This window comes from Neophocaena asiaeorientalis, unplaced genomic scaffold (assembly GCF_003031525.2).
Source record: "Neophocaena asiaeorientalis asiaeorientalis breed wild unplaced genomic scaffold, Neophocaena_asiaeorientalis_V1.1 scaffold1040, whole genome shotgun sequence".
Classification (NCBI taxonomy): Eukaryota; Metazoa; Chordata; class Mammalia; order Artiodactyla; family Phocoenidae; genus Neophocaena; species Neophocaena asiaeorientalis.
Window position 1 is genome coordinate 105,633 of NW_020171694.1, and position 27,885 is coordinate 133,517.

General features: G+C 43.0%; 2 protein-coding genes and 1 non-coding gene across 5 annotated transcripts in view; 2 read left to right on the forward strand and 1 right to left on the reverse strand.

Annotated features, from left to right (window-relative positions):
* Positions 1-5,964, forward strand: part of SPG11 (SPG11 vesicle trafficking associated, spatacsin) — a 76,229-nt gene extending 70,265 nt beyond the window's left edge. For 2 of the 3 annotated variants that reach the window (XM_024738784.1, XM_024739508.1), the window contains exons 34-40: positions 384-517; positions 1,297-1,404; positions 2,996-3,164; positions 3,631-3,719; positions 3,869-4,024; positions 4,739-4,890; positions 5,357-5,964. In XM_024738784.1, the coding sequence (XP_024594552.1) occupies positions 384-517; positions 1,297-1,404; positions 2,996-3,164; positions 3,631-3,719; positions 3,869-4,024; positions 4,739-4,890; positions 5,357-5,537 (989 nt within the window). In that variant the 3' untranslated portion in view covers positions 5,538-5,964. Of the gene's footprint in view, positions 1-383; positions 518-1,296; positions 1,405-2,995; positions 3,165-3,630; positions 3,720-3,868; positions 4,025-4,738; positions 4,891-5,356 lie in introns of those variants that run through there. The other variant, XR_003002580.1, reaches the window with a different exon arrangement.
* LOC112403242 (U6 spliceosomal RNA) lies at positions 2,248-2,355 on the forward strand. Its single transcript, XR_003003914.1, has one exon. It is a non-coding gene; the product is annotated as a U6 spliceosomal RNA (small nuclear RNA).
* Positions 5,965-6,580: 616 nt separating the features above from the next.
* On the reverse strand, positions 6,581-25,761 carry EIF3J (eukaryotic translation initiation factor 3 subunit J). The gene is made up of 9 exons (XM_024748659.1): positions 25,620-25,761; positions 25,430-25,533; positions 24,492-24,519; positions 18,353-18,441; positions 13,400-13,514; positions 10,799-10,867; positions 10,518-10,679; positions 7,998-8,071; positions 6,581-7,648 (listed from the first exon to the last, which is right to left on the reverse strand). Exons 1-9 carry the CDS (start codon positions 25,654-25,656, stop codon positions 7,517-7,519), a joined length of 810 nt encoding a protein of 269 aa, XP_024604427.1. The 5' UTR covers positions 25,657-25,761; the 3' UTR covers positions 6,581-7,516.
* Between the last annotated feature and the right edge of the window lie 2,124 nt (positions 25,762-27,885).

Consider the following 27,885-nt stretch of genomic DNA (forward strand, 5'->3'; position numbering starts at 1 on the left):
AAGACTCTCCACTCAGCTACAGAGAATGCCCTTGGACTTGTATTGGCAGGTACTCCATCAGTTTGTCTGCAGAAAGTTTCTCCATCTTTAGAAAGCTAGCGTTCTTTGTTCTCGTTTTTTGAGCCTTTGGGAAATGGTGTCACTATATGCAGACTGTCTGAGGAGAGAGTTAATCCCTGTGCTGTCACTGAGAGAACTGACTTCATCAGGGGGCCATCTCAGAGCTAGAACTGGTGAGGTCAGGGATCTCAAAGGACTGGTGAGAGAGCCTTCTCCAGACAGGCCCAGCTGTACTAGGCCCCTTGATCTTCCTGCCAGGTACAAGCTAGACAGGGGTTAGCCAGGGTTGAAAGTCCTGTCTTACCAGTGCCCAACCCACCCAGCCACAGAGCTGCTGATCCTGGCTCATCACTGCTTCACACTGACGTGCCACATGGAGGGCATCATCCGAGTCCTGCAGGCCGCCCGGCTGCTCACAGACAACCACTTGGCCCCCAGTGAAGAGTATGGACTGGTGGTAAGTCACCCCCTCACCTTCACCCTCCATCCTGAGGAAACCTTTGATAGAACAGATAGGCTGGAGACTATCAGCTCAGAGCTGATGTGGTCTTAGGGGATTTACCTATCTGGATACCACTACCTACTTGGTAGCTGGCTGGGCAGTTCAGCCCTCTGCTCCAGGTTGATTTCTGTCCAAATCAGAGACTGCTCCAAAGGAACAGAAAGCAAAGAAGATCCCTGCCATGCTCCAGGACTGTCATACCCCCTTACCAAGCAGTTAGCTTTTCTAGAGGGCTAAGACGGCAGTTACTTCCCCCACAAAACAAGGTTCAGACCTGCCTCTCATATCTGAGTTGAAAATTGAAATGGGCTGACAACTCAAGCTTCCTGTACCTCCCCCCAAATTCTCGAGGCTTGAAACTGACCCAAGTGTGTGAGCAAGCCATTGGGTGCTGTAATGAGGATGAGGAGTGGTGGGAAGAGGAAGAGTGCCTGCCCAGGAGGATGGCACTTCGGCACTTGACAGTCATGTTTAGAGACAACAGAGGAGGGGACAGCCAGCCAGTGGTTTCCCAATGACTAGCATTTCTGAATCCTCCAGAGAAGGCCCCTGTTGGGCACATGGGATGGGAAGGAGGGGAGACAGGCAAGGAGGAAAGGAGTTCCTGGCAGCCTGGCCACTAACCCTTCTTCCCGCCAGAGTTCGGTATTTGAAAGCAACCAAACTGTTGGGGTAGTGGTCTGGCTCAGAGAACTCCAAGCAATGCTGATGCAAGCTTCCCTCTCCCTTTGTAGGTGCGTCTCCTCACTGGCATTGGAAGGTACAATGAGATGACATACATATTTGATTTGCTGCATAAAAAACACTACTTTGAAGTGCTGATGAGGAAGAAATTGGACCCGGTAGGTGTACCGTATTTTTGAGCTGCAGTATGACATGTACTACTGACACTTGAGAGTCTCAGGTTTTCTCAGGATTAATTCCAATCAGGATGGACTCCCGGGATATAGAGGGAGGGAATTAAGGACCTCCTTAAGACATATACTGTAACCAGTAGCTTAAGGTTACAGAGCTCAGACCAGTTTAGAGTGGAGAGTTTTCAGGGGACCATGAAAAAGTGTGTTGTCGAGAGCTATTCAGAAGTGAATGCCAAGGTCTGGGTCTAGAAAGCTGTGGAGCTATTTATGATGACGACCAGGAAGGAGGCTGGGAAGCAAAAGCCTGACTTGCCAGGCCTTTGGTCTCTGGGCGATTGTCTGTCCTCAGCATACTATGTGACACCAGGCATGCACTCACAGAGCCTCTGTTTTCAAGTTATTCATTGACTGATTCATTGTTTTCACCCATTTCACCTCTAAAGATTTAAAAACCTATGGGACTTCCCTGGCGGTCCAGTGTAAGACTCTGCGCTTCGGGGAACTAAGATTAAGATCCCACATGCTGCGTGGCACGGCCAATAAACAAACAAATAAATAAAAACCCAGGTGCACTTTTGACATCTGGGAACTTGGGCCCAGCCAAGCAGGATTAAGAGACAAAACAGAAAAACTCTCCTCAATGCTGGGCTAGTTTCAGGACAGACCAGTCCAGTTGTAAGGAAAGGAGCAAGTCCTGGACATAGGGACACTTTCAGGATTTTAAAAATTGTTTTTGAGGCATTTTTCTTCCTGCATTTAAATATTCTTTTAATAACTTTGTTTCTGATTACAAAAGTAATGAATATTCAACATTAAGACGCTTAACGGGTGCTCACTTTGGCAGCACATATACTAAAAATTGGAACGATACAAAGAAGACTAGCATGGCCCCTGTGCAAGGATGACACGCAAATTTGTGAAGCATTCCATATTTTTTTTAAAAAATCCACCTGGAAAACAGAACACGAAAAAAAGCCCTGTGTGTCTAGCTACTGTCTGCAGACAGCCACTGCTAACAATTTGGTATAGGCCCTTTCTTTGCACATATACCCACAAACATATACATGCATGTTCACGTATTTTTATCAAACTTCTGTCATGCTGTGCAGATAGGAAATAGCCTGCTTTTCTCAGTTAATAATAAGCATGAATAATTTCCAAGTCAACATCGGTTTTAATGGCTACATGGTGTTCTCTTAGATCTTATTCTGGACATCTGGAATATTTCTAATTGTTTGCTATTAAATATCCTTGTTACATCCATCTTAGCACTTTCCTCTGCTTGCTTCTTTAGGGATAGAGTCCTAGAAGTGGAATCGTTAGACTAATGCACGTGTGTACATTTTTAAGGGTTCTTGCCTCTGACAGGTCTTACCATTTACACTCCCACCAGCAGAGAAGATGTGCCTTTTTCCTTATACTCAGGATAGTATAAACTTTTGTATTCATTTCTGCTTATCTTTTCCTTTTCCTTGGGAGTTTCTGAGGAACTTTCAGAATCAAAGGACTAGGCCAGTCCTGCTTACCTTGCAATACATGGCTGAGACCTTGGTATCCCCCGCTTTTTTCTGGGCAGAGTGGTACCCTGAAGACGGCCCTACTGGACTACATCAAACGCTGCCGCCCTGGGGACAGTGAGAAGCACAACATGATTGCCCTGTGTTTCAGCATGTGTCGGGAGATTGGGGAGAACCATGAGGCAGCTGCCTGCATCCAACTGAAATTGATTGAGTCTCAGCCCTGGGGTGAGCAGAGGTCACAGCAGCACCTCCAGGGCAGTGCTGCTGGCCAGGGAAGGTTCTCAGGGCTAAGCCGGGCAAGAGCCCATGGGACTAATACCCACCTCAGCTTCTAACATTTATTTAGTGGGGCCCCAGGGGGCAGAAAGGAGACAGAAGGGGGATTGGAAGGCATTTTACCCCTCTTGTAGCCAGTGCATCCAGGGGTGTCACCTGTCAAGAACCAATGTATGTTGATGCCGTGTAAGCCTGCCTTGCTGTTTCAGAGAGAAATTGAACTAGATGGGGCAGTGAATCCTACTCCAGTGTGTGTGTGTACTTTTGGCCCAATAGCCTTTACCTGAGTGAGACATACCTGCCTCCCTGTGAACATGAGCTGGGTTGTTTCTATAGTCCACCCTACTACTGAGTGGGATGAGAGTACCCAGCCTTGGGAGTCAGACACACCCAAGTTTCCTTTACTCCCCTACAGAGGACAGCCTCAAGGACGGGCAGCAACTGAAGCAGCTGCTGCTGAAGGCCCTGACTCTGATGCTGGATGCAGCAGAGAGTTATGCCAAGGTAACCATGGGAGTCTTACTCCAGACTGGACTTGGGGCTTGGTGTCTGCAGTAGGAATAATTTTATTTTGTTCCATTGCTGGAGGGTTCACGGGGGAGATGACGGCAACAAAGTCTTTATCTGTGCCTACTGCCACCCTTATCCCTCAGGACTCCTGCGTGCGACAAGCCCTGCACTGTCACCGGCTCACCAAGTTGATAACACTGCAGATTCACTTTCTGAACACCGGCCAGAACACAATGCTCATCAACCTGGGGCGCCACAGGCTGATGGACTGTATCATGGCCCTACCTCGGTTCTACCAGGTGAGCAAAGAAGAAAAACCTAGCCCATGCTTCCAGCATCCTCTCTCCTGCTGTCCCTGTCATAGGACCCAGAAGCTGAGTGGTTTACCTAAGGCCTCAGGGCAAGTGACAGAACCAGGACAGTCTAGCTCTCCAACTGCCTTTCCATAGTAGTATTTCTTACCAGCATATTGTCTGGGCAGAGGTTGGAGAACAGTGAGACATGCTGTCTCCTTTCCCCACGCTATTAAGCCAGCAGAGAGGCAGACATCTTTGCACTTAAGATAGTTGAGGTTCAGGGGAACATCCCTGCTAGTGGTCCTGTGAGCATCTCTTAGCCCCAGCATTTCCAGACCAGTGCACTTGGGTTAGCATAAAAAGTCAGGGCTTCTGAGAGGCTGGTTCTAGCCCTTTAACAAGGAGGGATGGTTATCAGGGAATCAGCCCTTTCACTGTTCCTTAGAGTTGAGTTAGTGAGAAAAATATTCATCAGCAGTTCTTTTAACCCACTGTGAGGAAGATTAAAAACACTGAAGGAAGGTGTTCGGGGTGTCAGGGAAGGGGAAATAGCAAACTTTTCACCAACCCTGATACGTAGAGTCTTCTAACATTATTGGTGATGATAATACTGTACACTCATAGAGTGAATATGAAGTCATTTTCTAGAGCAGTTTGTCTTCAGTTTTACATCAAGTAGGCTCTAATGGTGTCCTCCTTCCCCTCCATCCTTTTAAGGCTTCTATTGTGGCTGAGGCCTATGACTTTGTTCCTGATTGGGCTGAAATTCTATACCAACAAGTGATTCTTAAAGGAGACTTTAATTACCTGGAAGAATTTAAGCAGCAAAGGTTATTAAGATCCAGTATATTTGAAGAAATTTCAATAAAGTAAGTATTAAAATGCCTCTGCTTTGAGATCAGGCACGGCTAAGAATTTTATGACTACATATAACATGCCTATAGGCTACCCTTCTGCTTGAGATGGCAAAGAGATGTCAAGAATACCCAGAAAGACGATCTTTTAACAAATTCATGCAAACAGATGAATGAGAATAGTTTGCTTATGGTACTCTGTACTTAAAATGGGAGAACTACTCAGCTTGTCTGAGGTGCCAAAAACACTAAACATCAGAGGCCCCCTTTGGAGTGCTGAAATTATTCTAATTAAGGCCAGCATTAAGATACTCATTTTTAATGAAATAATTTCATTGTCTATCAAGCAGTCCCTAATAGTCTGATTGATTCCTCAGATTCAAGCACCTTCTCCTCTATAGACAGTGATATGTATCAGAGCTGATAGCCCTCGTTCAAGATGCAGTTATCCTAACCTGTACGTTCTTGTTTCTTTGTCTAGATGTAAACATCATCAGCCTACTGACTTAGTTGTGAAAAACCTGAAGAAGTTACTCACATATTGTGAAGACGTCTACTTGTATTACAAGCTGGCATACGAACACAAATTTTATGACGTTGTAAATGTGCTTCTGAAGGACCCTCAGACAGGTTGCTGTCTAAAGGACATGCTAGCAGGTTAGCTGGATTCAGATGACATGAGGATGGTTACTGCCAAAAATTCAGACATGCCTGTTTTCTTACACTGAAATGAGGTACTGACAGATGTTTGTGGTCAGACTATAGAAATGCCATGTAAAACCCCAGGACTGACCATACCAGTCCTTTGTGAATAGTGGGTGAAGGAGGAGAATTTTCACAAGGAAACTCCTATTTGAAGATAATTATTCATCTATACCATTTTATATAGATACTGGTATTAAGATCAAAAGTCCATCTTCCTCAGGATAGCTTCTACTTTAGGAGATGATACAATATTTAGTAAAGAATGCCTGTGCCTGCAGATTCCAGTTTCAAAGGAATTTAATATTATTTACACAGTTAAGGAACAGATGATACATTTCCATTTATTAGAAACTGACCTGTATAATAAAATAGATTTTAAATTCAGTGTATGTCATTATTACCGCTAAGGAAATCTTAGCCCTTGTCTGCCTTAAAACAATCTTTATTGGCTGTAATTATTGCTGTGTAGTCACTGCTTTCTGTTAATTCCTCAAATCATTTAGATGGTCCTGTCTTCCACTTAGTGGTCTACAGAGCTTTGATTGAGGATCCTACTTCCTGTGTAAGAGAAATTTAAAATATTTTTTGCTCTGTCCCTACTTTTGGTTCTGTGGCAGTTTCAAAAACAGACTCCAACCACAGATTTGGTTAAATTGCTTAAAAGAAAATATATAATAGAGACAATCACCCTATCTCTGCTTACAGCCACAACCTGAGTTAAAAGTTCAATTACTCCAAATAAATAGTTCTTCTAGGTACTTAATTAGGCCTTAGTATCTAAACAACCAACCAATTTCCCCAAATAAATAAGAAGAGGAAGGCAGCTCTATGCCTTTGTTGCTCTAGGGTGACACTATTAAGGACCTCACACATCATTTTTGTTTTAAAACTACATCTACTTATCAAGCACTTATTAAGCTTTATAAGTATACAGAGAACTCTAGTCCCAAGAGCTTTGTTCTTTACTCTCCAAAAATATCTCTTGGGAGGTAACACAAAATTTAAGTCCTCACAATAGTGACTTTATTAAATTAGTTGCTTTATAAAACATTGCAGATGTCATAATTGTTAACATAACAATTTACCAAACTGTAGTTAAGTGGCGCAGTTTGCTAAACACGTTTTATAAAGGAAAGGAAATGCCAAAACCCTGTTAAAGCTGATCCACTGCAGCCTCAGAGAACAAAGGAGATTTGTTTCTCAGACACTTAAATCAGACAAATAAAATAGGTAAGGAGTTTCCCTCCCCCATCTGAAACACTCCATCAGTAGAATAGTCTGATAAATAGAAACTAGACAGTCTAGCATTCAAGAGATTCCACAACTTGGTAATGCAATAATGGGAGAGGTTTACCTTCTTCAGCTTCCAAGTTGGAGGGTTTTGGTCATTTAATTTTTAAGTATCAAACTAGTGCTTTTCAGCCGCCGTATCTTCACTCTGAGATAAGCAGTCTTCTTCACAATGTATTTTTAATATCCTCACGCTCAATTTTAAGACAAAGCAACTTTAATACTAGGTGCACACCACATGCCCTTGCAGCAGACTGCTTTTCTTGACAAGTTATGAAGTAGTTCAAGGAGGTATGGTTAAGGCTGTATTACTGAATGGTGCTGGTAAATACTACACAATTTTTTGTCATGTTGCAACCTTTGTTTCCAATTTAGTGACTGCTGCTATGGAATCAGCAACATTAGGTCTGTTTTTTAAAACTATGATTTAGTAGCAATGGAGGTTCCCAATTTTAACCCCTTGGCAGCAAGATCCAAGTTCCCGCATTTGCACATTAGCACCTAAGTGTCAAGGGGTTAATAACCAGCACAAAAGATACTGCACTTCTGATTGTAGCATTTGGCAGAACTGAAAGGAAAGGAAGTTGTGCTACATGTTGAAGGGATTGTGGGCAACAGAAAGAAGACACCAGGAGAAGATAAAACGTCACATGAAGTCTTCAAAATCTTGTACATATCCTCCATCATAACCACCATAATCTGCCAGATCATCTTTCATGGTAGCCTTTAATCCCCCTCCGGGAACCACACCTTTCTTCTTCTTTTTGGCTTTGCTTTGCTGAAGATAAAAAGAGAATAATTCATGAGATTTTATCTACTGTGGGCATCTTATATGGTACAGCAACCCTCATAGAGTCAACAAAGCTCTGCTTCTAGAAAAAACTTAGTTCTCTAAGGGAGATCCCACACCTGACCCAGAGAAATTTCTATTATTAATTCAGGAGAACATGACCATGTCTGTAAACAAAAGGATGGTAATGGCACTCATACTCCTGTTCTATTCCAATATAAATGGTATTGGTGAAGTGCAGTGCTTGACTTCTCAGGCTCCTACTACACTTGTTGAGAATATTATGCCTATACCCCATCCTTGTGTAATACACATTTCCCACGCAGCTAGCTCTTACCTTTTCTTGCTTTTGTTTTTCACTGCAAAGTACAGTCAATGAATTGGTAATCTTTTTCAAGTCATCAATTTCCACTAAAAAAAAAAGCATACCAGTAATTTTTAAGCATTTTGGAGAATAAGTAAAAGCAAAATATACATTCTTCCGTCTAATTTGTCCATCATTAACTTCGGTAACTTGGAAAGGCTATTAATTTCTCCTGTTTAACATAACACGATGGAGAATCATTCAGTCTATGGCTAGGCTCACAGATCAGAACCGTTTAAAGTTAAATGGCAAACTCAGCAACAAAAATTTATAATGAACTCTAATTATAATGACACTGCTCACCAGCGAGAAACTAGAAATGTCTTTATAGCTCACAATACTCCCTACCATTTTTCCTTATCCGGTCTAAATACGCAGAGAATAACCATGACTTATGGAAATAAACATCCTTGATGCTCAGTGAGGAGTATCTGAATGACTATGTAACGACAATTCTTTTTTTTTTTTTTGCGGTTCACAGGCCTCTCACTGTTGTGGCCTCTCCCGTCGCAGAGCACAGGCTCCAGACACGCAGGCTCAGCGGCCACGGCTCACGGGCCCAGCCACTCCGCGGCATGTGGGATCTTCCCGGACCAGGGCACGAACCCGTGTCCCCTGCATCAGCAGGCAGACTCTCAACCACTGCGCCACCAGGGAAGCCCATGTAACAATTCTTAAACTACAGATGATAACTCCCCACCCCTTGGGGTCTCCATTTTATAGCATACGAATGAGAATGAAAGTGGTAGTTATCTCAGAAATCTAAGTGCCCCACCAGGAAATAAGCCCATTTAGTGGACAACACATCCTTCCATCCTTATAAAAATATAAAGCTGGAAACAGACATGAGTTTTTAGCTACCCAAAAAAGTGTTCAGTCTGGTTAGAGAGCACCTTCAAAAACAGTAAAAATAGTATACAGAAAATAAAATACCAACTATGGGTACATCACTGATCAAATTCAGAACCTTCAACTTAGTAATAATTTCCCAAAGAAAACCTAACTTAAAATTCATTGGGTAGGGACTTCCCTGATGGCACAGTGTTTAAGAATCTGCCTGCCAATGCAGGGGACACAGGTTCAAGCCCTGGTTTGGGAAGATCCCACATGCCGTGGAGCAACTGAGCCCGTACACCACAACTACTGAGCCCACGTGCCACAACGACTGAAGCCGTGCGCCTAAAGCCCGAGCTCCGCAACAAGAGAAACCACCACAATGAGAAGCCCGTGCACCGCCGGAAGAGTAGCCCCCGCGTGAGGCAACCAGAGAAAGCCCTAGTTGCGTGCAGCAACAAAGACCCAACGCAACCAGATTAATTAATTTAAAAAAAAAAAAAAAACTCATTGTGTAGAATTTATTTTTCTCAATCTTAAAAACAGCAGACAGGGCTTCCCTGGTGGCGCAGTGGTTGAAGAGTCCGCCTGCTGATGCAGGGGACAGGGGTTCATGCCCCGGTCTGGGAAGATCCCACATGCCGCGGAGCGGCTGGGCCCGTGAGCCGTGGCCGCTGAGCCAGCCTAAAGCCCGAGCTCCGCAACAAGAGAAACCACCACAATGAGAAGCCCGTGCACCGCCGGAAGAGTAGCCCCCGCGTGAGGCAACCAGAGAAAGCCCTAGTTGCGTGCAGCAACAAAGACCCAACGCAACCAGATTAATTAATTTAAAAAAAAAAAAAAAACTCATTGTGTAGAATTTATTTTTCTCAATCTTAAAAACAGCAGACAGGGCTTCCCTGGTGGCGCAGTGGTTGAAGAGTCCGCCTGCTGATGCAGGGGACAGGGGTTCATGCCCCGGTCTGGGAAGATCCCACATGCCGCGGAGCGGCTGGGCCCGTGAGCCGTGGCCGCTGAGCCTGCGCGTCCAGAGCCTGTGCTCCACAACGGGAGAGGCCACAACAGTGAGAGGCCCGCGTACAGCAAAAAATAAAAATAACAGCAGACACTAGCAAAAGCAGTCCTTCCCACCTTAGTGCTATACCACCCCAGGTTGTCACTCCCATATCCCCTGCCCCTGAAATATATGACTCAGCATGAAACCAAATCCATGGACCCAGAGAATGGGTGCCAGCTCTGCTGAGCAACTTGCACCTGGCCATGGGCTTCCTCATTTATAAAATCAACAGACACTCACTGTGGTCTCACTCAGCTCTAAAATTCTGTATGATTTTCCCCAAAAGACACTTTGCTAGCTGCCGCCTCCAATATATAATTAGATAAAATAAGAAACTAGTGTTTTATTAGCTGTTGTGCCAACAAGCACAGATGTCTCTTTGGGAAGCCATTGTAACACTCAGAAAGCACCCTCAAAAAACAAAAACAAAAGCACTCAAACTCAATGTATATCTGCAGAACAACGCTCCCAAGCTAACTGCTAAAAAGCAAATCTTAAATGTACTAGAGCAACCCCTCCCCTCAAAAGTCAATCTCCATCCTCCTAAGTATGATGTGCCCCTACACATCCGTTCACAGAGGCCAGAGATTAGAATTACTTACATGAAATACACACATCTCGAACTAAGGCTTCCAAAAAACTGGCATAATATAGTGATTTTTCATATTGTGTAATTTTATCTTTTAGTAACTTTCCAAACTCTGTGAAGTCATCCCTTGAAGATGGGTTCATAGCATCTATTCCATAAACTGTATTATTAACACCTGTAGGAGAAAGGGGACACAGAAAATATCAAAGATTTTTTTACTCGAACTAAGGCTTAAAAAAAACTGGCATAATATAGTGATTTTTCACATTGTGTAATTTTCTTTTAGTAACTTTCCAAACTCTGTGAAGTCATCCCTTGAAGATGGGTTCATAGCATCTATTCCATAAACTGTATTATTAACACCTGTAGGAGAAAGGGGACAAAATATCAAAGATTTTTTTAAAGTTTAGAAACTAATTAGATACCTGAATAACCCTGTTATTTCATTCTAAAACAGAGGTTCTTAACCTGAGTCTACTGAAATCCTTGGACAGAATTCAAATGGTCTGTACGTAATTACTGAATCACAGGTTATTTCAATATTTTGATACCTATTTCATTATAACAGGTTTCCTTTGTAAGTAAAATCCTGTGTATTTTATGCATTTAAAGACAGTATATTAAGAAGGGGCCCAAAGGCTTCACCACACTGCCAAAGGAGTCCCTGGCACAAAAGTGATGCTCTTAAAGCATCTGTCCAAGAACAGCCCACAGAAAAGTTGGGAGAGAAAGAAAAAAGCAAAGCAAACTAAGATGGTTCCTGTGAAAGTATCCAGCTAACTACAGAAGCTAAAAAAGAGCAAACCATGTGTTAAATCCCAATAGAAAAATTAATCTGGCCTAAAAGGATTCTAGGCGATTAGACACTATGCTTAGACACTATGCTTCCGTATACTCCTCAATTATCAAGTAAATTAGTTGTTAACAATAACATTGATCCAGTATTTTAGTATGAGAAACACAACATTAAAATCCTATTAACCAAATGATCACCATATGAATACATGTTTTTGCCTTTTAATCTATAGATTAAATAGATTACCACATAAACCCTCCTCTTAAATAAACACATGGGTGGCTTTTACCATTCTACAAAGACAGGATAGTGGCCAAGTGCTCTCTGTAATGAGATGAGTGTGGTTAAGACATGCCAAGCACTCACCAGTGGAGCATCCATAGCAACTCTTGAGATTGCTAAAGACCCACTGAAAGATAAGGTCATACTTCCAGTGAAAAGGAGAATGATCACTACAGTCAGCCTGCTTGATCCATTTTAAAGAGGAGGAAGGAGAGGGGAGGAAAAAAATCAAAATAACTAGATCCTTCTTGGCTGTAGGTTTCATTTAAAAGTTATTTAACTGTTTCAGGACTTCCCTGGTGGCGCAGTGGTTGAGACTCTGCACTCCCAATGCAGGGGGCCCGGGTTCAATCCCTGGTCAGGGAACTATATCCCACATGCATGCCGCAACTAAGAGTTTGCATGCCGCAACTAAGGAGCCCGTGTGGCGCAACTATGACCCAGCACAAGCAAATAAATATTTTAAAAAAAAAGTTATTTAACTGTTTCAACACAACATTCTACTCTGAAAAGCACTCAATAGAGACAACAACAAACTTGGTTAAATGAAGTGAGAACTTTTAATTATTTCTCTGACCGTGTTTCTTACATTACCTTCTGTGCCATGTAACTATCCTCCTGGAACACTCTGAACTTATTATCTATTTACAGAATCCTGAACATATCTTTTATCTTACACAAAAACCACAGCTGCAGGCATGGCACACAGAAATGGAAGTCCTCTAAAGATAGGGCATGGTGAAGGCCAAGAAGGGGTACAGAAAGAAAGGACCTTGAGCACAAGAAGGCACAACCAAAGCTGAATGCCCCACCAGGACCAGCATACTATTGTCTAAATCTTATCCAGACTTAAGACAACAGGACAGTCCTACAGTCAGTTCAATATTTAAATCTCAAAGCTACAGACTTCACATTTCACCCAAATTTCATCCAACTGATACATACATTTAAAGCAGCAGTATACTTTATTTGGGTCCAATGACTTTTTTTTTTTTTTAAATCTTTATTGGAGTATAATTGCTTCACAATGGTGTGCTAGTTTTTGCTCTGTAACAAAGTGAATCAGCTATACATACACATATATCCCCATATCTCCTCCCTCTTGCGTCTCCCTCCCACCCTCCCTATCCCACCCCTCTAGGTGGTCACAAAGCACCGAGCTGATCTCCCTGTGCAATGCGGCTGCTTCCCACTAGCTATCTGTTTTACAGTTGGTAGTGTATACGTGTCCATGCCACTCTCTCACTTCATCCCATCTTACCCTTCCCCCTTCCCGTGTCCTCAAGTCCATTCTCTACGTCTGCGTCTTTATTCCTGTCCTGCCCCTAGGTTCTTCAGAACCTTTTTTTTTTTTTAGATTCCATATATATGTGTTAGCATATGGTATTTGTTTTTCTCTTTCTGACTTACTTCACTCTGTATGACAGGCTCTAGGTCCATCCACCTCACTACAAATAATTCAATTTCGTTTCTTTTTATGGTTGAGTAATATTCCATTGTATGTATGTGCCACATCTTCTTTATCCATTCATCTGTCAATGGACACTTAGATTGCTTCCACAATTACTTTCTATCTTAATCACCTTTTATACAATACTCAAATTATTCAAAAATCTGAACATGTATCTCACTCTACCTTAAGTAATGAAATCTCAAATATAAACAAAAGAGATTAAAAACTGTTTTCTACTATCTAAATTAGCCAGTATCATGTTTCTTCAAAAAAGGTGTTTTCTGAATTTTCGTAACTAGTAAGACTTCCATAGTATTCATCACTTGGAACTTCAATACTGCACTGTTATCAAACCCCCACTTACCAAAAGTTTCTTTCGCTAATTCGAGGTCTGCCTCTTCCTGTAATTTCTTTAGCCGCAGTTTATCTGCTAATTGTTCGTCTGGTGTTAGCACTTTAGGTTCTTCAGGTTCTTCTAACTAAAATGAGACAGCAATGAAGTTTTAAAAGGGCTGGGATTATAATGGACCCAGAACATTTCTGTATTGTATGAATTTTTTTTCTAGACACATATAAATAATAGCAAACACTTATAAAGTGTTTACTGTATTTCAGGCATTCTTTTAGATATTCTTATCCCAATTATCATGATGCCAAGTTAGGAAATCTCAGAACACTTTCTCGAAAGAAAAAGGGAAATATCTCAATTGCCTTAGTAGACCTGAACATCATTTCCTGCATCAAAATTGAATATATCTTAACTCAATACTTGACCTAAGATAAAATTAATTTACGCAAACTAAGGTTTCTTTAAGTTGGAGACTAATATCAAGATACAACAAAATAAGTATAATTCTAACTTCAATGACCAAGAAAGATCAAATCAATACAACTTCTTAGACTGAGCTATAAGAATCCACTGCTTGTTCTGATCATATAAACACACATGTAGGGACTTCCCTGGTGGCGCAGTGGTTAAGAATCCGCCTGCCAATGCAGGAGACATGGGTTCAATCCCTGGCCCGGCAAGATCCCACATGCTGCAGAGCAACTAAGCCCGTGTGCCACAACTACTGAGCCTGTGCTCTAGAGCCTGCAAGCCACAACTACTGAGCCCACGTGCCACAACTACTGAAGCCTGCGTGCCTAGAGACCATGCTCTGCAACAAGAGAAGCCACCACAATGAGAAGCTTGCACACTGCAATGAAGAGTAGCCCCTGCTTGCCACAACTAGAGAAAGCCCTCGTGCGGCAACAAAGACCCAGCGCAGCCAAAAATTAATTAATTAAAAAGCATACATGTAGGTATTTTTAGATATACAAATTATTAAAAAGCATAAAATGTTCCTGACTTGGGGAAAACAGACATTCTCACACATTGTTGGCCATGATAATTTGCTACTAAAAAGGAATTTTAGTAGCTGATTCCAGGCCTAGGGGAGTCTACCAGATAAGCCAGGCATTACTTTTTTTAAATTATTTTTTAATTTTTATTTATTTTTGGCTGCATTGGGTCTTTGTTGCTGCACGCGGGCTTTCTCTAGTTGCGGTGAGCGGGAGCTACTCTTCATTGCAGTGCGCGGGCTCTCACTGCGGTGGCTTCTCTTGTTGCGGAGCACGGGCTCTATGTGTGCAGGCTTCAGTAGTTGTGGCTCATGGGCTCTAGAGCACAGGCTCAGTAGTTGTGGTGCATGGGCTTAGCTGCTCTGCAGCATGTGGGATCTTCCCAGACCAGGGCTTGAACCTGTGTCCCTGCATTATTGGCAGGCAGATTCTCAACCACTGTGCCACCAGGGAACCCCCGGGCATTACTTATTGTGCCAAAAAACAAGGAACCTTTCAAAGACTAATGGAGTTCTGTCAAAAGGATGAAGATAGGAACAGCTTTGAGGGACCCCTACTGTCCAATGTTGGGACAATTTAAGCATCAAAAAAAATAATCACTGTGGGCTTCCCTGGTGGCGCAGTGGTTGAGAGTCCGCCTGCCGATGCAGGGGACACGGGTTCGTGCCCCAGTCTGGGAAGAAAACTGACATCTTATAATGTTGAACTGCCCTAGCCAAGAAAAAGGGCTATCTTTCCATCTGTTCAAGGCTCCCTCTGTATCTTTCAAGGAGTGTTTTAAAGTTTCTCTTACAGGTTTTGCACATTTCTCTTTAGGTTTATTCCAAAGTATTTCATCATCTCTGTTGCCACTGTAAATATGTTTTTTTTTTCCTTTTATGTCCTCTAACCAGTTACTATTTTAGTATAGAAAAGCTATTGGTTTTTGTATGTTAATTTTATACCTTGCTACCTTACTAAATTCATTTCAGTTAAGTTAGTTCCATCATTGATTTTCTAGGGTTTTCCCAGGTATACTACCATATCATCTGCAAACAAGAGATAGCTTTATTCCTTCTTTATCAATTCGTGTGCCTCCACAATTGATTTTTCTTATCTAACTGCACTGGCAAAACCTCTAGTACAGTGTGAATGAACAGTGGCAGAGAAAATGGGCATCATTGCTTTGTTCTTCTCTTAGTGGAAATGCCTCTAGTGTTTTCCCCATTAAGTGCTATGTACCCCACCACATTTATGCAGTAAAATTTAATCTTTTCTTTTATTCCCTCTGGATTCCAAGTCAATTAGAAAGTCTTTTTTTTTTTTATTTATTTTTGGCTGTGTTAGGTCTTCGTTGCTGCACACGGGCTTTCTCTAGTTGCAGCGAGTGGGGGCTACTCTACATTGAGGTATGCAGGCTCCTCACTGCAGTGGCTTGTCTTGTTGTGGAGCACGGGCTCTAGCCGCGCGGGCTTCAGTAGTTGTGGCTCGCGGGCTCTAGAGCGCAGGCTCAGTAGTTGTGGTGCACAGCCTTAGTTGCTCCGCAGCATGTGGGATCTTCCCGGACCAGGGGTCGAACCCATGTCCCCTGCATTGGCAGGTGGATTCTTAACCACTACACCACCAGGGAAGCCCAGAAAGTCTTTTCTTAAAGCAAGGAATTTTCTTCTAGAACATGTATGCTTTCATTGTTTTTTCATTTAGATCTCTGATCCACTGGAGGTTTTTCTTTTGTATGGTGTGAAGTATGGATCTAATTTTATCTTTTTCCAAATGGTTACCCACTGTCACAGCACCATCTATTGAAAAGTCCACCTTGCCGATATTTTCTAACGATAAATGGAGTATAATCTCTAAAAGTTGTGAACCACTATGTTGTACACCTGAAATTTATAATATTGTAAATCAGCTATATCTCAATTTTTAAAAAAGTCCATCTTTGCCCTGTGATTTACCATATACTAAATTTTCTTAGGTACCTAGTCTATTTCTGTTTTCTATTCTATCGCACCGGTCTGTTGTCTCTTCACGTACCAGTACCGACTGTTTTGATTAGAGGCTTTATCGTATGTAAGCTGGGGCTAGTCACCCCTTGCAGGTTTTCAGGGTTTTTTACTGTTTTCCTGGCCATTCTTGCACATTTGTTTTTCCATATGAATTTTTATATCAACTTGTCTAACTCCACAAAAAAGCTTCTCCATTAACAATTAAAACACAAGACAACCAAGCCAAAACTAACAGCCTCTCTTAAATAATTCAGTTGTTTTAAATGAAAAACTGAGCAGTCTTTATACTTCTTACTTCCCCAAATGTAAAAGCATCCAACATTCTAGCTAATGGCTTGATTATTTCAAGCAATATTCCATACAACACAACCCTGGTTAATGAATTAAATCTTTATAAAAATTTAAGCCCAACACTATAAATCAACTATACTTCAATTTTTTTTTTTTTTTTTTGCGGTACGCGGGCCTCTCACTGTTGTGGCCTCTCCCGCTGCGGAGCACAGGCTCCGGACGTGCAGGCTCAGCGGCCATGGCTCACGGGCCCAGCCGCTCCGCGGCATGTGGGATCTTCCCGGACCGGGGCACGAAGCCGTGTCCCCTGCATCGGCAGGCAGACTCTCAACCACTGCGCCACCAGGGAAGCCCTATACTTCAATTTTTAAAAATTAAATTAAAAAAAAGTTAATCCCAGTATTAGAAAAGTCAAGAGCTGATCAACAGCTTCATGGAACCCGCTCCCTAACTTGGGCAGGGCACTTTAAGGTGGATCTATACTGTCTTTACAGTCACAGTCACTGGGCAAAATATAAACCAATTATCAAACAATCTTCTAAAGGCTCCACAGAATTTAGAGGGTTTAATAGACAAAGACACAGCCCTGTGTTTAAATAGGCTTTAATCTATAGGTAGCCTGACCACTGTCTCAACAACCGCCAGGGACACCAGGACACGCCCACTGGAAGCTGAGCCACAGCATGGCAGGTGCAAAGCAGGAGGCCCTGACGCTACTGGAAGAGGCAGAAGCTGACTAATGTGCCATATCTATGACACCAAGCTTCTGGTTTTTAACAGGACAGGTCATAAATCTGAATCAGCATCCTAGGTATATAAACTAACCAATCCTTGATTCTTAATAAAAATTTGTAAATCCAAAGAAATAAAAAGTCCTGATTAAGGCTGCCATGGGGTCTGCAAGCAGTGGGAAGAACTTTGTACAAAAGCATTTTTATAATAACTTTACCTTCGCAATTTAACCCTTAGTTCATAGTTAACAAACAGAATGAAAGCAAACCAGCCAGTCATTGTTTGAACATCTAAGATACTAGATTAGAAATTAGACAGCAAATGTTTATATTACCCTGCTGGTTTGCTTAAGTGCTTGTATCAATACACCATAGTACAAAAGGAACCAGAGAACTAAATATAGAAGTTAACTACTACCAGGAGTTTTTTGTCATTTTAATCTTCACAGAACACAGGAAAGCTGGGTCTGTGAGTGATATGCTGCTTAGATGGTGCTTCAGATAAAAGGACCAACTGCTTACTTCCAGGGGATGTTTATTTATAACTCCCTACTAATAACAGTGATGATGATAATAATGATAGATAACATTTACTGAGGGCTTACTTTGCACCAAGCACTGTGCAACGTACTTTATGTTTTATTTTTACTTTTTAAATTTTGGCTGCACAGAGAGGCTTGTGGGATTTTAGTTCCCCAGCCAGGGATTGAACCTGGACCCTTGGCAGTAAGAGCACGGAGTCCTAACCATTGGACAGCCAGGGAATTCCCCAAAGGACTTTACATATAGTAACAGTTAACCCTCACAAAAGTTCTGTAAGTGAGGTGGTGTTATCCCTACTTTACATATAAGTACACTAAGGCCCAGAGATAGCTATCCTACAATCCGAATGGAAAAATAATGAAGGAACCTGTTTTGAACAGGCCAAAGTTCCTTTAAAGCGTCATATTAAACATGACTTCTTACCTGAGTGCTGAAGTATAAAATATATGTCTGGGAACTAGGTCCCTCCACACCAAAATTTGTTCTTTCAATTAGTTCTGGAATGAGGTCCCCTGGAATTTCAAGGAACCCCATATCAAAGAGAAGGGTTACAGTACATACTAAGATATGCCCAGCTACAAATATGTCAATTATTCATCTCAAATTGCCTGTGCTAGATTTCCACTAATTTTAACAAATGAGTCTAGCAGCCTCTGGTACTAGGAGGCCAAGAAGGGAGAGGTATAGCTGAAAATGAGCAGCTCCATCCCAGTAACTCCAACATAGAGAAACAGCACAACAGAGTAACATTTCTGTTCAATGCTGATGTGCCTCAGTTCCCTTTACCAGTAAAACATCACCCCACCCATATCACTGCTCCTTCAGTATCTCATTCGCACTAACTCTATGCCCCACCTCTACCCCACCCTGGTTTCCCTATCAAAGAATAAACCTTATTCTAGACAGTCATTACATTGTCCCATCAGTGCAAGCATAACTAGGCTACAGAGAATTCCACCACAGAATGGATTTCAGTAGCAAAAACAGTGGTTCCTAGTAAGTCCTGGAAACAACCATGACATCTGCTCCTCAGTTCATAAAAGGACCATGAAAGGCACCCTCACCCCAGACTGCTTGAAACAGTAATAACTGCCCTGAAGTTATTCCTATACTGGGGACAAGTTCCTAAAGAAGGGAGCATAGTGATGTCAGCAAGAAGAGCCTGGCCATACTTCCAAATAGATGCAATCCCAAAAGCAGAAGGCCAGGTAGCTTTCCCCCAGAACTTAAAGAGTTTTTGCATCCTTAGTTGTAAAAGTAAATGTATAAAAGTAGAATGTCTATATCTGCCTAATTTTCCATAAACATCAGGACTTTGTAAATACAATAAATTCAGATAAAATGTAAGAAGGGTTCCAAGAGAAACACCTAAAATGAATACTTAAAATACAGAGTTAAGTCTATAATTTTGTAAGCCCTAAATGGTTGTTTTTGGTTCAAGAGATTACCTATAAATACTGAGTTAAATTCTTTACCCAATTATCATTGGTAGCCAATAACTCTTCCAACTATAATATCCGATCTATCTCCAAAAGTATTAACCAGGCTGCTCTCCTAAAATGGCCAGCTTCCTCAGAAGAGAGGCTGTTGATAAACTACTCACTTATCTATACTCATGTTCTACAGACACACACCCAGCATCATTTGAGCCATTTCTCTGAAAGAGATGGCTGCTTTTCAAGTTTAAAATCTGCTTCCCAATCAAATATGACTAAGAACTGAAACCATAACATAAAAAATTTAAACCCTGCTTTCTTTATTCCTAATAATGCAGTCAGTAGTTGGCCAGTCTGTCATTTTTATAATGTACAACTACAGAATGTCACATGCAATGAGAGAACACATTTAGGGCTGAAAATGTTTTCCAACTTAAGCAAGATATATTTATAGATCATCAAATAGAAGTAGCTTCAAATGAGCAGTAAATTTCTTCTGTCCCATAGCAATAGCCCATTAACTAACATATACTCCTCCCCCTTTCTTCTTTAGTTTGGTTTAGATAAAGCATAATCTCTTGCAGTAAGAGTCATTTACTGGTGTTCTGTAAGCTGTACCAACCTGCTCTGAGAAGCCTCAGAACTCTGTAGTGAGCTCCTGCCATGGCTAGACCTGCCAGGAAACTTTAGTTCTTAAAAGAAGCCCAAATATTCTTCCATCACCTCAGAACTATGATGGTCTCTGGAAGCCAAGGTACCTGCCTCAATAAAATCTACTTCACTTAATTCATTAAGTTTTTAACACCCTACTATGGCTCAGCACTCTGCTGAATTCCATCTTATTGCTGACCTGTCTCATATTTGGAACTGTTATCAATTCTACTTTAAATTCCTGGCTAAGCTAGATCAAGAACAAGACACTGAACTCTAAACAAGTGGCTTATTTATTTTCAATGGTCCAGCATGACAAATATATTAGGTAAATATTTTTCAGTATTTTTTTTTGCCTTTTAAATTCTTAAGATGTCATTTATTGTGTTTTTCTTTAAAAAAGGAAAAAACAAAACAAAAATGTAAAATGAGATTCAAATTGCAAAACAAAGGAGAATACAGAGGCACAAGTGGAGTTTACTCGATAGAAACAAGGTAGCCGAGTCTAATTATGGCGAACTGGGTGGTGGGCCGGGAAGGGGTAATGGATGCCTTATTGTAAAAATAACCATCCTAACTAAAAACTTACTAGTTTATAAAAAAAACTGTCAGGGTATTGAAATGATATAATTGGTATTTTCTTCAAAATAATCTGGTTGGGGGAGGAGAGCAGTAAGTGGGGATACAGAAGATATAAGATTGGTCATGGTTTAAAAAAATTTTTTTTTCTTTATTTTTTATTTTTTGGCTGTGTCGGGTCTTAGTTGTGGCACGCAGGCTTCTCTCTAGCTGTGGTGTGCAGGTTCTCTCTCTAGTTGTGGCGTGCAGGCTCCAGAGTGGGTGGGCTCTGTAATTTGCAGCACATGGGCTCTCTAGTTGAGGTGTGTGGGCTCAGTAGTTGCGGCACGCAGGCTTAGTTGCTCCGTGGCATGTAGGATCTTAGTTCCCTGACCAGGGATTGAACCTGCATCCCCTGCATTGGAAGGCAGATTCTCTACCACTGGACCACCAGGGAAGTCCCTGGTCATGGGTTTATTAAACTTTTCTTTCCACTTCTTTATATGTTTAGAACTTCTCATAAGTTACACACACACACTTCCAGATACCCATTTCCTAGCAAAATGCCACCTTCTGAGAATTCCCCAGCAATCTCCAATTTCTTTGAAATACAGATGCCCTACTTCAGAAGTACTGTTTCCAACGCTTAAAAATGTCCTTACTCTGGTAGATATAAACTATTAACCAGGATAGGATCCTAACAAGACAGTTGAATGGGCATGAGGCAGGCAGTTTTCAACTAAGTCAGCTCTCTAGGATCTTTGTTTGTTTGTTTGTTTTTTGCAGTACGCTGGCCTCTCACTGTTGTGGCCTCTCCCGTTGCAGAGCACAGGCTCCGGATGCGCAGGCTCAGCGGCCATGGCTCACGGGCCTAGCCGCTCCGCGGCATGTGGGATCTTCCCGGACCGGGGCACGAACCCGTGTCCCCTGCATCGGCAGGCGGACTCTCAACTACTGCGCCACCAAGGAAGCCCTCTCTAGGATCTTTTAAAGAAATTCTGTAATAACATTACAGAAGCAAATGTCTGAGATGATTGATCACAGCCAGAAGTTTTCTCAAAACAAACTCCACACCCTTTGAATAAATCTAGCTTCTAATCTGTTTCACTGAAATGATGGGATACTAGTAAAATGGAGTAAAAGTTGTATTGTTCCTGCGTGCAGTGGGTAGGTACTCACTGCCTTCTTTCTTTCTTTCTTTTTTTCTATCTATCTATTTGGCTGCGTTGGGTCTTCGCTGCTGCACGTGGGCTTTTCTCTAGTTGTGGCGAGCGGGGGCTACTCTTTGTTGCAGTGCACGGGCTCCAAGCGCACAGGCTTCAGTAGTTGTGGCACGTGGGCTCTAGAGCACAGGCTCAGTAGTTGTGGCACACGAGCTTAGATGCTCCAAGGCACGTGCGATCTTCCCGGACCAGGATCGAACCTGTGTCCCCTGCACTGGCAGGCAGACTCTTAACCACTGCACCAGCAGGGAAGTCTGTGCCTTCTTAATCAACATAGCCTACACATCATTCCAGCAATGGGGAAGGAATCCAGAGATATATGCCAAGAAAATAATTCCTCCCACTGCCTCTACATAACATCAGGATAGTACAGAAAGGGAATATAAAGCTAATGTGACAGGAAAGTACGCTCCCTAGTTCTTACCTTTTCACTGGGAAGAAGCATAGACTCCCCCCTACCATGAATATTAAAAATTCTACAGTTTCACCTATACGCACTGCCACTTTCAGACAGCTATCTGAAAAGTCAAGGGCAGCAAAATGCTATATCTACTGAAAAACAGTAAACTACTGAAGCAAGTTACTGTAACGAGGACCTCAGTTTTCCTTTCATTTCTCAGGACACTACAAATGACATTAAACCTATACTCTTAAAGGTTAAACACTAGATGCTGACATAAACTGAAGAACTTACTGTTTCTACATACCTTACTTTTGAAGGACTTTTCAAAAATTCACATACTGTATTATTTAAGGACTATGATTATTCGATCTCATGGTAACTAAACCTTGTTAGCATCTCCTTACAAAAGGATTAAATGCTAAAACATTAGAATTCAGAAATTTGGTATTATAGGTATCCCTCACTTTTTAAAGTTCACTTTATGCCACTTCGCTTTTTCGAATGACCCTCATTAATAACTGTGCTCGCTAAGTGAAAGAAATCCAAAGAGGATTTTCACTTTTATTACAAGTGAAAATAGCATTCGTTTTTGCACTGAGCCATTATAGAGGCAGCGTGCACCCAAGCAGCAAGAGTGGCACTGCCAAGGCCAAGCTCCTTCTCCACCAAGCTACTCAGCATCTCAGCATCAAGCTGCCATAGCTTTGAACTGTGTCTGCAAGCATCTGTGCTTTACCTTGATTCATCCTGTGCATTTGTTAGCAAGATGTGTCCTAAGGCAATTGCTTCTTTCAGCTCAGGGAAGGTTTCATAGGAATGCTCTACTTTCGGATAGCAGGGAAAACCTGTACTCACTACCATTCAAGGTGACAAATTTCAACTCTAGATTGGTAACCTCTGAGCAAGCAAAAACTTGCTTGATAACCATGGTCATTCAGTTCAAAACAAAAAATTCACAGTAAACAGCCACCGTGGAGAGAACTTACTCCTACTGAGCTTAAGCACAAGAAAATGTGGCACAAAAATAACCCCAGCTACTCGATCTAAACAGCCTAAAGATATTTTCCATTAGCCAGAAAAATACTCTCTTGCAGAGAGAGAGAATTAACATTTACTGAGTGCCTACCAAGTGCCAGGCAACTCTGCTTAATGCTTGACATATTATCTCATTTAAAGTGCAAAATAATCCTCTGAGGTAGCTTCTGTAATGACAAGATTGGGAAATGGAAGAGAAAGAAAAAAGGATTAAAAAACTGGTTCATGACCACAAACAGAAAATGTCAAGGCAAAAATATAGATCCAGATCTGTCTATTCCAAACTACTAGGAATCAAACTACTCCATGAACACCTTAATTTGGAAGTCTTGGAGAAACTCAACAGAAATAAACCAGCATTTCAACATGGAAATAAAATGGACAAGTTCAGCTTTCTACTCCAATATCAACTTCAAAGTTTATGTAAAAGAAATAAGCTACTTGTATAAAAGAAAGAAATTCTGCACTAAAAGAGTGCAAAGAGGCGAGATGACCTTTAGGGTACATAAGATTTACCTTTTTGTAAATAAGATTTACAACTTATAAATCTCCAAAATTAGTTCCAAGTGGTCAGAATTATATTTATCAGGATTGACACCATTAAATACAATAATTTCAGTCAGTCTTCTTCATGATATCAGTCTAGACTACTTCATTCAAACTTCATTTTCTGATAATTCTTTTCTGATTTCTCTAGTCGTTTCTTCTCACTTATTCCCAATTTTCATAACAGATGTCTTAACTCCTACATCCACTCTGCACAGAAAAAGTGAAAGGACAAATCTGAACTAAAGACTCAAAACAGAAAATCTGCTACAATGTAGGGAGGTAACTAATATCTTGCAATGAGGCTGATAACACAATCCATTCCCATGTCTATACAACATTTAAATGAAACATTTAAGTATCTTCACAATAGTATTGCTCATTTATTAAACCCAAGATTTGCAAAGCTCGCGTCATCCCTGAACCTCAGGCTGTTCAATGAATTGGACAGCCACCTCATCAGACTCAGGTAAAATGTAACAAAAGCAGTATTAACACAAAATTCAGAGTGATTACCTAGCTTAAATTTTTTTTCAACCCAAGCAGAAGGATTTGTAGGGTTGTTAGCATGAGCTGAAGGGTAGAAGTTAGAAGAGTAAAACATTCACCAAATGAATCGAAACCATAAACAACCATTTTCCAACTCATACTAAACCTTATCTTCACAAAAATAAAAAGATTTTGAGAAGTTTGTTAGTAAGAGTCTTAACATTCTGTGCTTGAGACTTCTGTAGCTACCTGAAAAACAAAAACGAATGCAGTAGTCATAATGTCATCTGAAGCCCCCAGGAGTTCTCAAAAACAAACAAAGACGGTAAATCAGGTTCAAATCTACAAGGCATAGGAAAAACAACCACCAAAAAAACACAAAACACTGGCTCCCTCGTCTTCTCCAACCACCAAATCTTCACTATTTCCTTACGCGTTCGTGTGTAAATGAATAATAGGTCGCTGTGTGGACTACCCAGGTTTCTCATCACTAACTGCTAGCTATCTCAGTACTCAGTTCATCCTTTTACCACAGGATGGGAGAAGGGAGGCTAAAAATTGTTGCGTTTGTGTGGGGGGAAAAAAAAAGGTGGCTAAAATTAAACCACAATATTTCACTCATCCAACACCTCGAACAAACTCTACAAATGGGCCTTCGGGGATATAAATGAGTTATTGGCCCTGGGGAGACCTGAGCTTGAAAGGGCAGGTGGGTTGCAAGACTTTCCATATGGGATAAGCCAGGGGCTCCATTCTCAGCTTCCCAGTCTCATCCCCGCGAGCAACCCCAGACCGCGAAGTTTGCACGTGGGCCGGTCCAGCAGCTGCTGTCACCTCCCGTCGCCAGTTGGCGGGTGGGATCCAGGCCGGAGCGCAGACCTTCAAAGAAGGGCCGGGGCTAGGGCTAAGGCTAGGGCTGGGGCCAGCGACTCGTTAGGGAAGTTCAACAGACCACGCTGCCCGCCTCCGGCCCATATGGCCGGCGAAAAGAGGGGAAGAGGGCACCGCCAGGCCCTACGCTCGAGCCTAGACCCACGGCCCGCAGGCCCGGGCGGCGCCCCCGGGCCCACACTCCGTCCGCCCGCCCGTCGGCGGGCAACTCTGCCCGCGACACCGCCAGCCCGCTCCAACACTGCTCGGAACCCCGGCCCGCACCCACCTTGACGTCCTCGTCCTCGTCCTCGCCTTCCCAGCGGTCCCCGCCGGCGGTGCCGCCGCCCCCCACCTTCCGCACCGGGTCTTCCACGGAGAACGTGTCCGCGTCTACGGAAAAGAGCGAGCCACGTTAATGCCTCCCTGGGTGTGGGGCCAGCGCCGGCCCAGGCCCTGCTCCCGGAACTTCTCCTCACCCCAGGAGTCGGAGTCCCCCGCCGCTGCCGCCGCCATCTCGAGCCGGGTGTAAGCGTGTGCAAGTAGAGAGCGAGCAAAGAGTTAGCGCGGCGGATGTGAGTCACTGGATCTGCTCTCGTTGACCGGCGCAGGGCACGCTGGGACCTTGGCTGACTGAACGCCAGAGCCCAGGCCCCGCCCCTTCTGGCGGCGGCTGGGGCGACGTGCGCGCGGGCCGGAAGGGGGCGCGGAATGCGGCGGGCAAGGCGGAGCGTCCTGTACTCCACGCCCCGGGGAGGTCCTGTGGGCTAGTGGGGTGGGGAGAGAGGAAGGGGCTGAGGGAAGGCACCCAATCCTGGGCCCTGGGAAGGAAATGTAAGTGCGGGAAAGTTAGCAGGGCGGTACCTTGCCTGGCGCTGGGCTCTCGCCTGCCCTCTCCACCCCTCCCCTGCCAACCCCATCCGCGCCCCAACCAGTCGGATGCGCCCTTCCTCTGGTCACACGGATCGCCTCTGGCTGCCGCTGGCTGACACCTAGGAAACCCACAACCTCTCCACGCCGCACTCAGAAGCGGGCTCTGAACTCCACGCCCACCTGTGGGGGCGGTGGATTGGCCTCCCCGATCACTGGAGGGCGCGGTTGCGCTGGGCGAGGTGGGGTCCCTCTGGAAGCCGGGGTACGCAGGGCTCCCGGGAAGAAGCGAGCGGAGAGGGCCGAGCTCCTGGCAGCCTTCCCAGCCAGGGTGCTCAGAGTCAGCTCCTGGCACACTTGCCTCCAGTTCGTCACGAAGGGATCGAAGGCAGCCCCAGTGCTCAAGGATTTTCCCTTCCTTTGAGCTCCTTGAAGCCAATACATGATTCATTCTTTCGCAGCATAATTTCGGAACTCGGTCTGCGCTAAGCATAAACTCTAGCCTTGCCCTAAAGGAGCGCACAATCAAGTAGCAAAAATAGACATGTAAACAAATTTCGACACAGTGCGATGACTGCAACAAAAAGAAGCATTGCGAGGTTAAATGTAAATGGGTAACATTAACCGCGGGGGGCGGGCGGGGAGCGGTAGGCCACTTGAAAGGCTTCGGGAGGGTAAGCACTGCAGTAACGAGTTTTAAAGACCAAGTGAAATTTGCTCCAGTGCATTTCCCGTAGAAAGATTGCATGTGGTCCCTGGTCTGACTGAATGGCGCAATTGGAGATAACCTGAACAGGTAAACTGATCGTAATAAAGGGTTTAAGATGGGTTAACCTGCACTCTGTCCTTCGGGCCATTGGGCTCCACTGCAGGATTTTCAGAGGCGTGCAGTTTCAGATATTTTTATTTTGTTTTTGTTGTTTTCTTAATTTATTTTTGAATATGTAACACACGTACTTGGTACAATGTTCAAGTTATAAAAGGGTATACACAGTGATCAGCCATTCTGTTTTTTCTGGTGGCAACTATGTTTCCCATTTCTTGTGTACCTTTTCAGAGTCTACAAATAGTACACATTTTATAAAAGATGGTCTTCCAAAAGATATCCTACAGCCCACTTACTCAAAGTTTGTTCCTGATCAGCAACACCCGGGAGCTCGTCAGAAATGCAGAATCTCAGACTCCATCCCAGAATCATAATCTGCCTTTTAACGAGATCCTCAGATGATTGTACGTTAAAGAGTGAGAGGCAATGCTATACAGCCATCCGTTGATAAAGAGGGATTGGAAGGAGGTAAGACAGAAGGCAAGGAAAGACTAGAATGTAAGGTCCCTAGGGCACAATCTGTCTTTTATTAAGTTATATCTCCAGCATTTGGCACAGTATCTAATACATAAGTAAATATTTTATGAATTAATAGAGAAGAACACCATCCTAAAGCAAGGCGGTGGCCAAAGAGGAAGGAACCAATCAGATAAATAGTTAAGGGTCAGAATCAACAGAATTTAGTGACTCTGATGATTAATTTTATGTGTCATCTTGGCTAGGCCATGGTACCCAGTTTTTGGTTAATCACTAGTCTAGTTGTTGCTGTGAATGTATTTTTTGTTTATGATTAACCTTTAAGACACAGATTTTTAGTAAAACAGATTACCCTCCAGAATGTGGATGGGTCTTATCCAATGAATTGAAGGCATTAAGAAAACACACCGAGGGCTTCCCTGGTGGCGCAGTGGTTAAGAATCTGCCTGCCAGTGCAGGGGACACGGGTTCGAGCCCTGGTCTGGGAAGATCCCACATGCCGTGGAACAACTAAGCCCGTGTGCCACAACTACTGAGCTTGTGCTCTAGAGCCCCCGACCCACAACTACTGA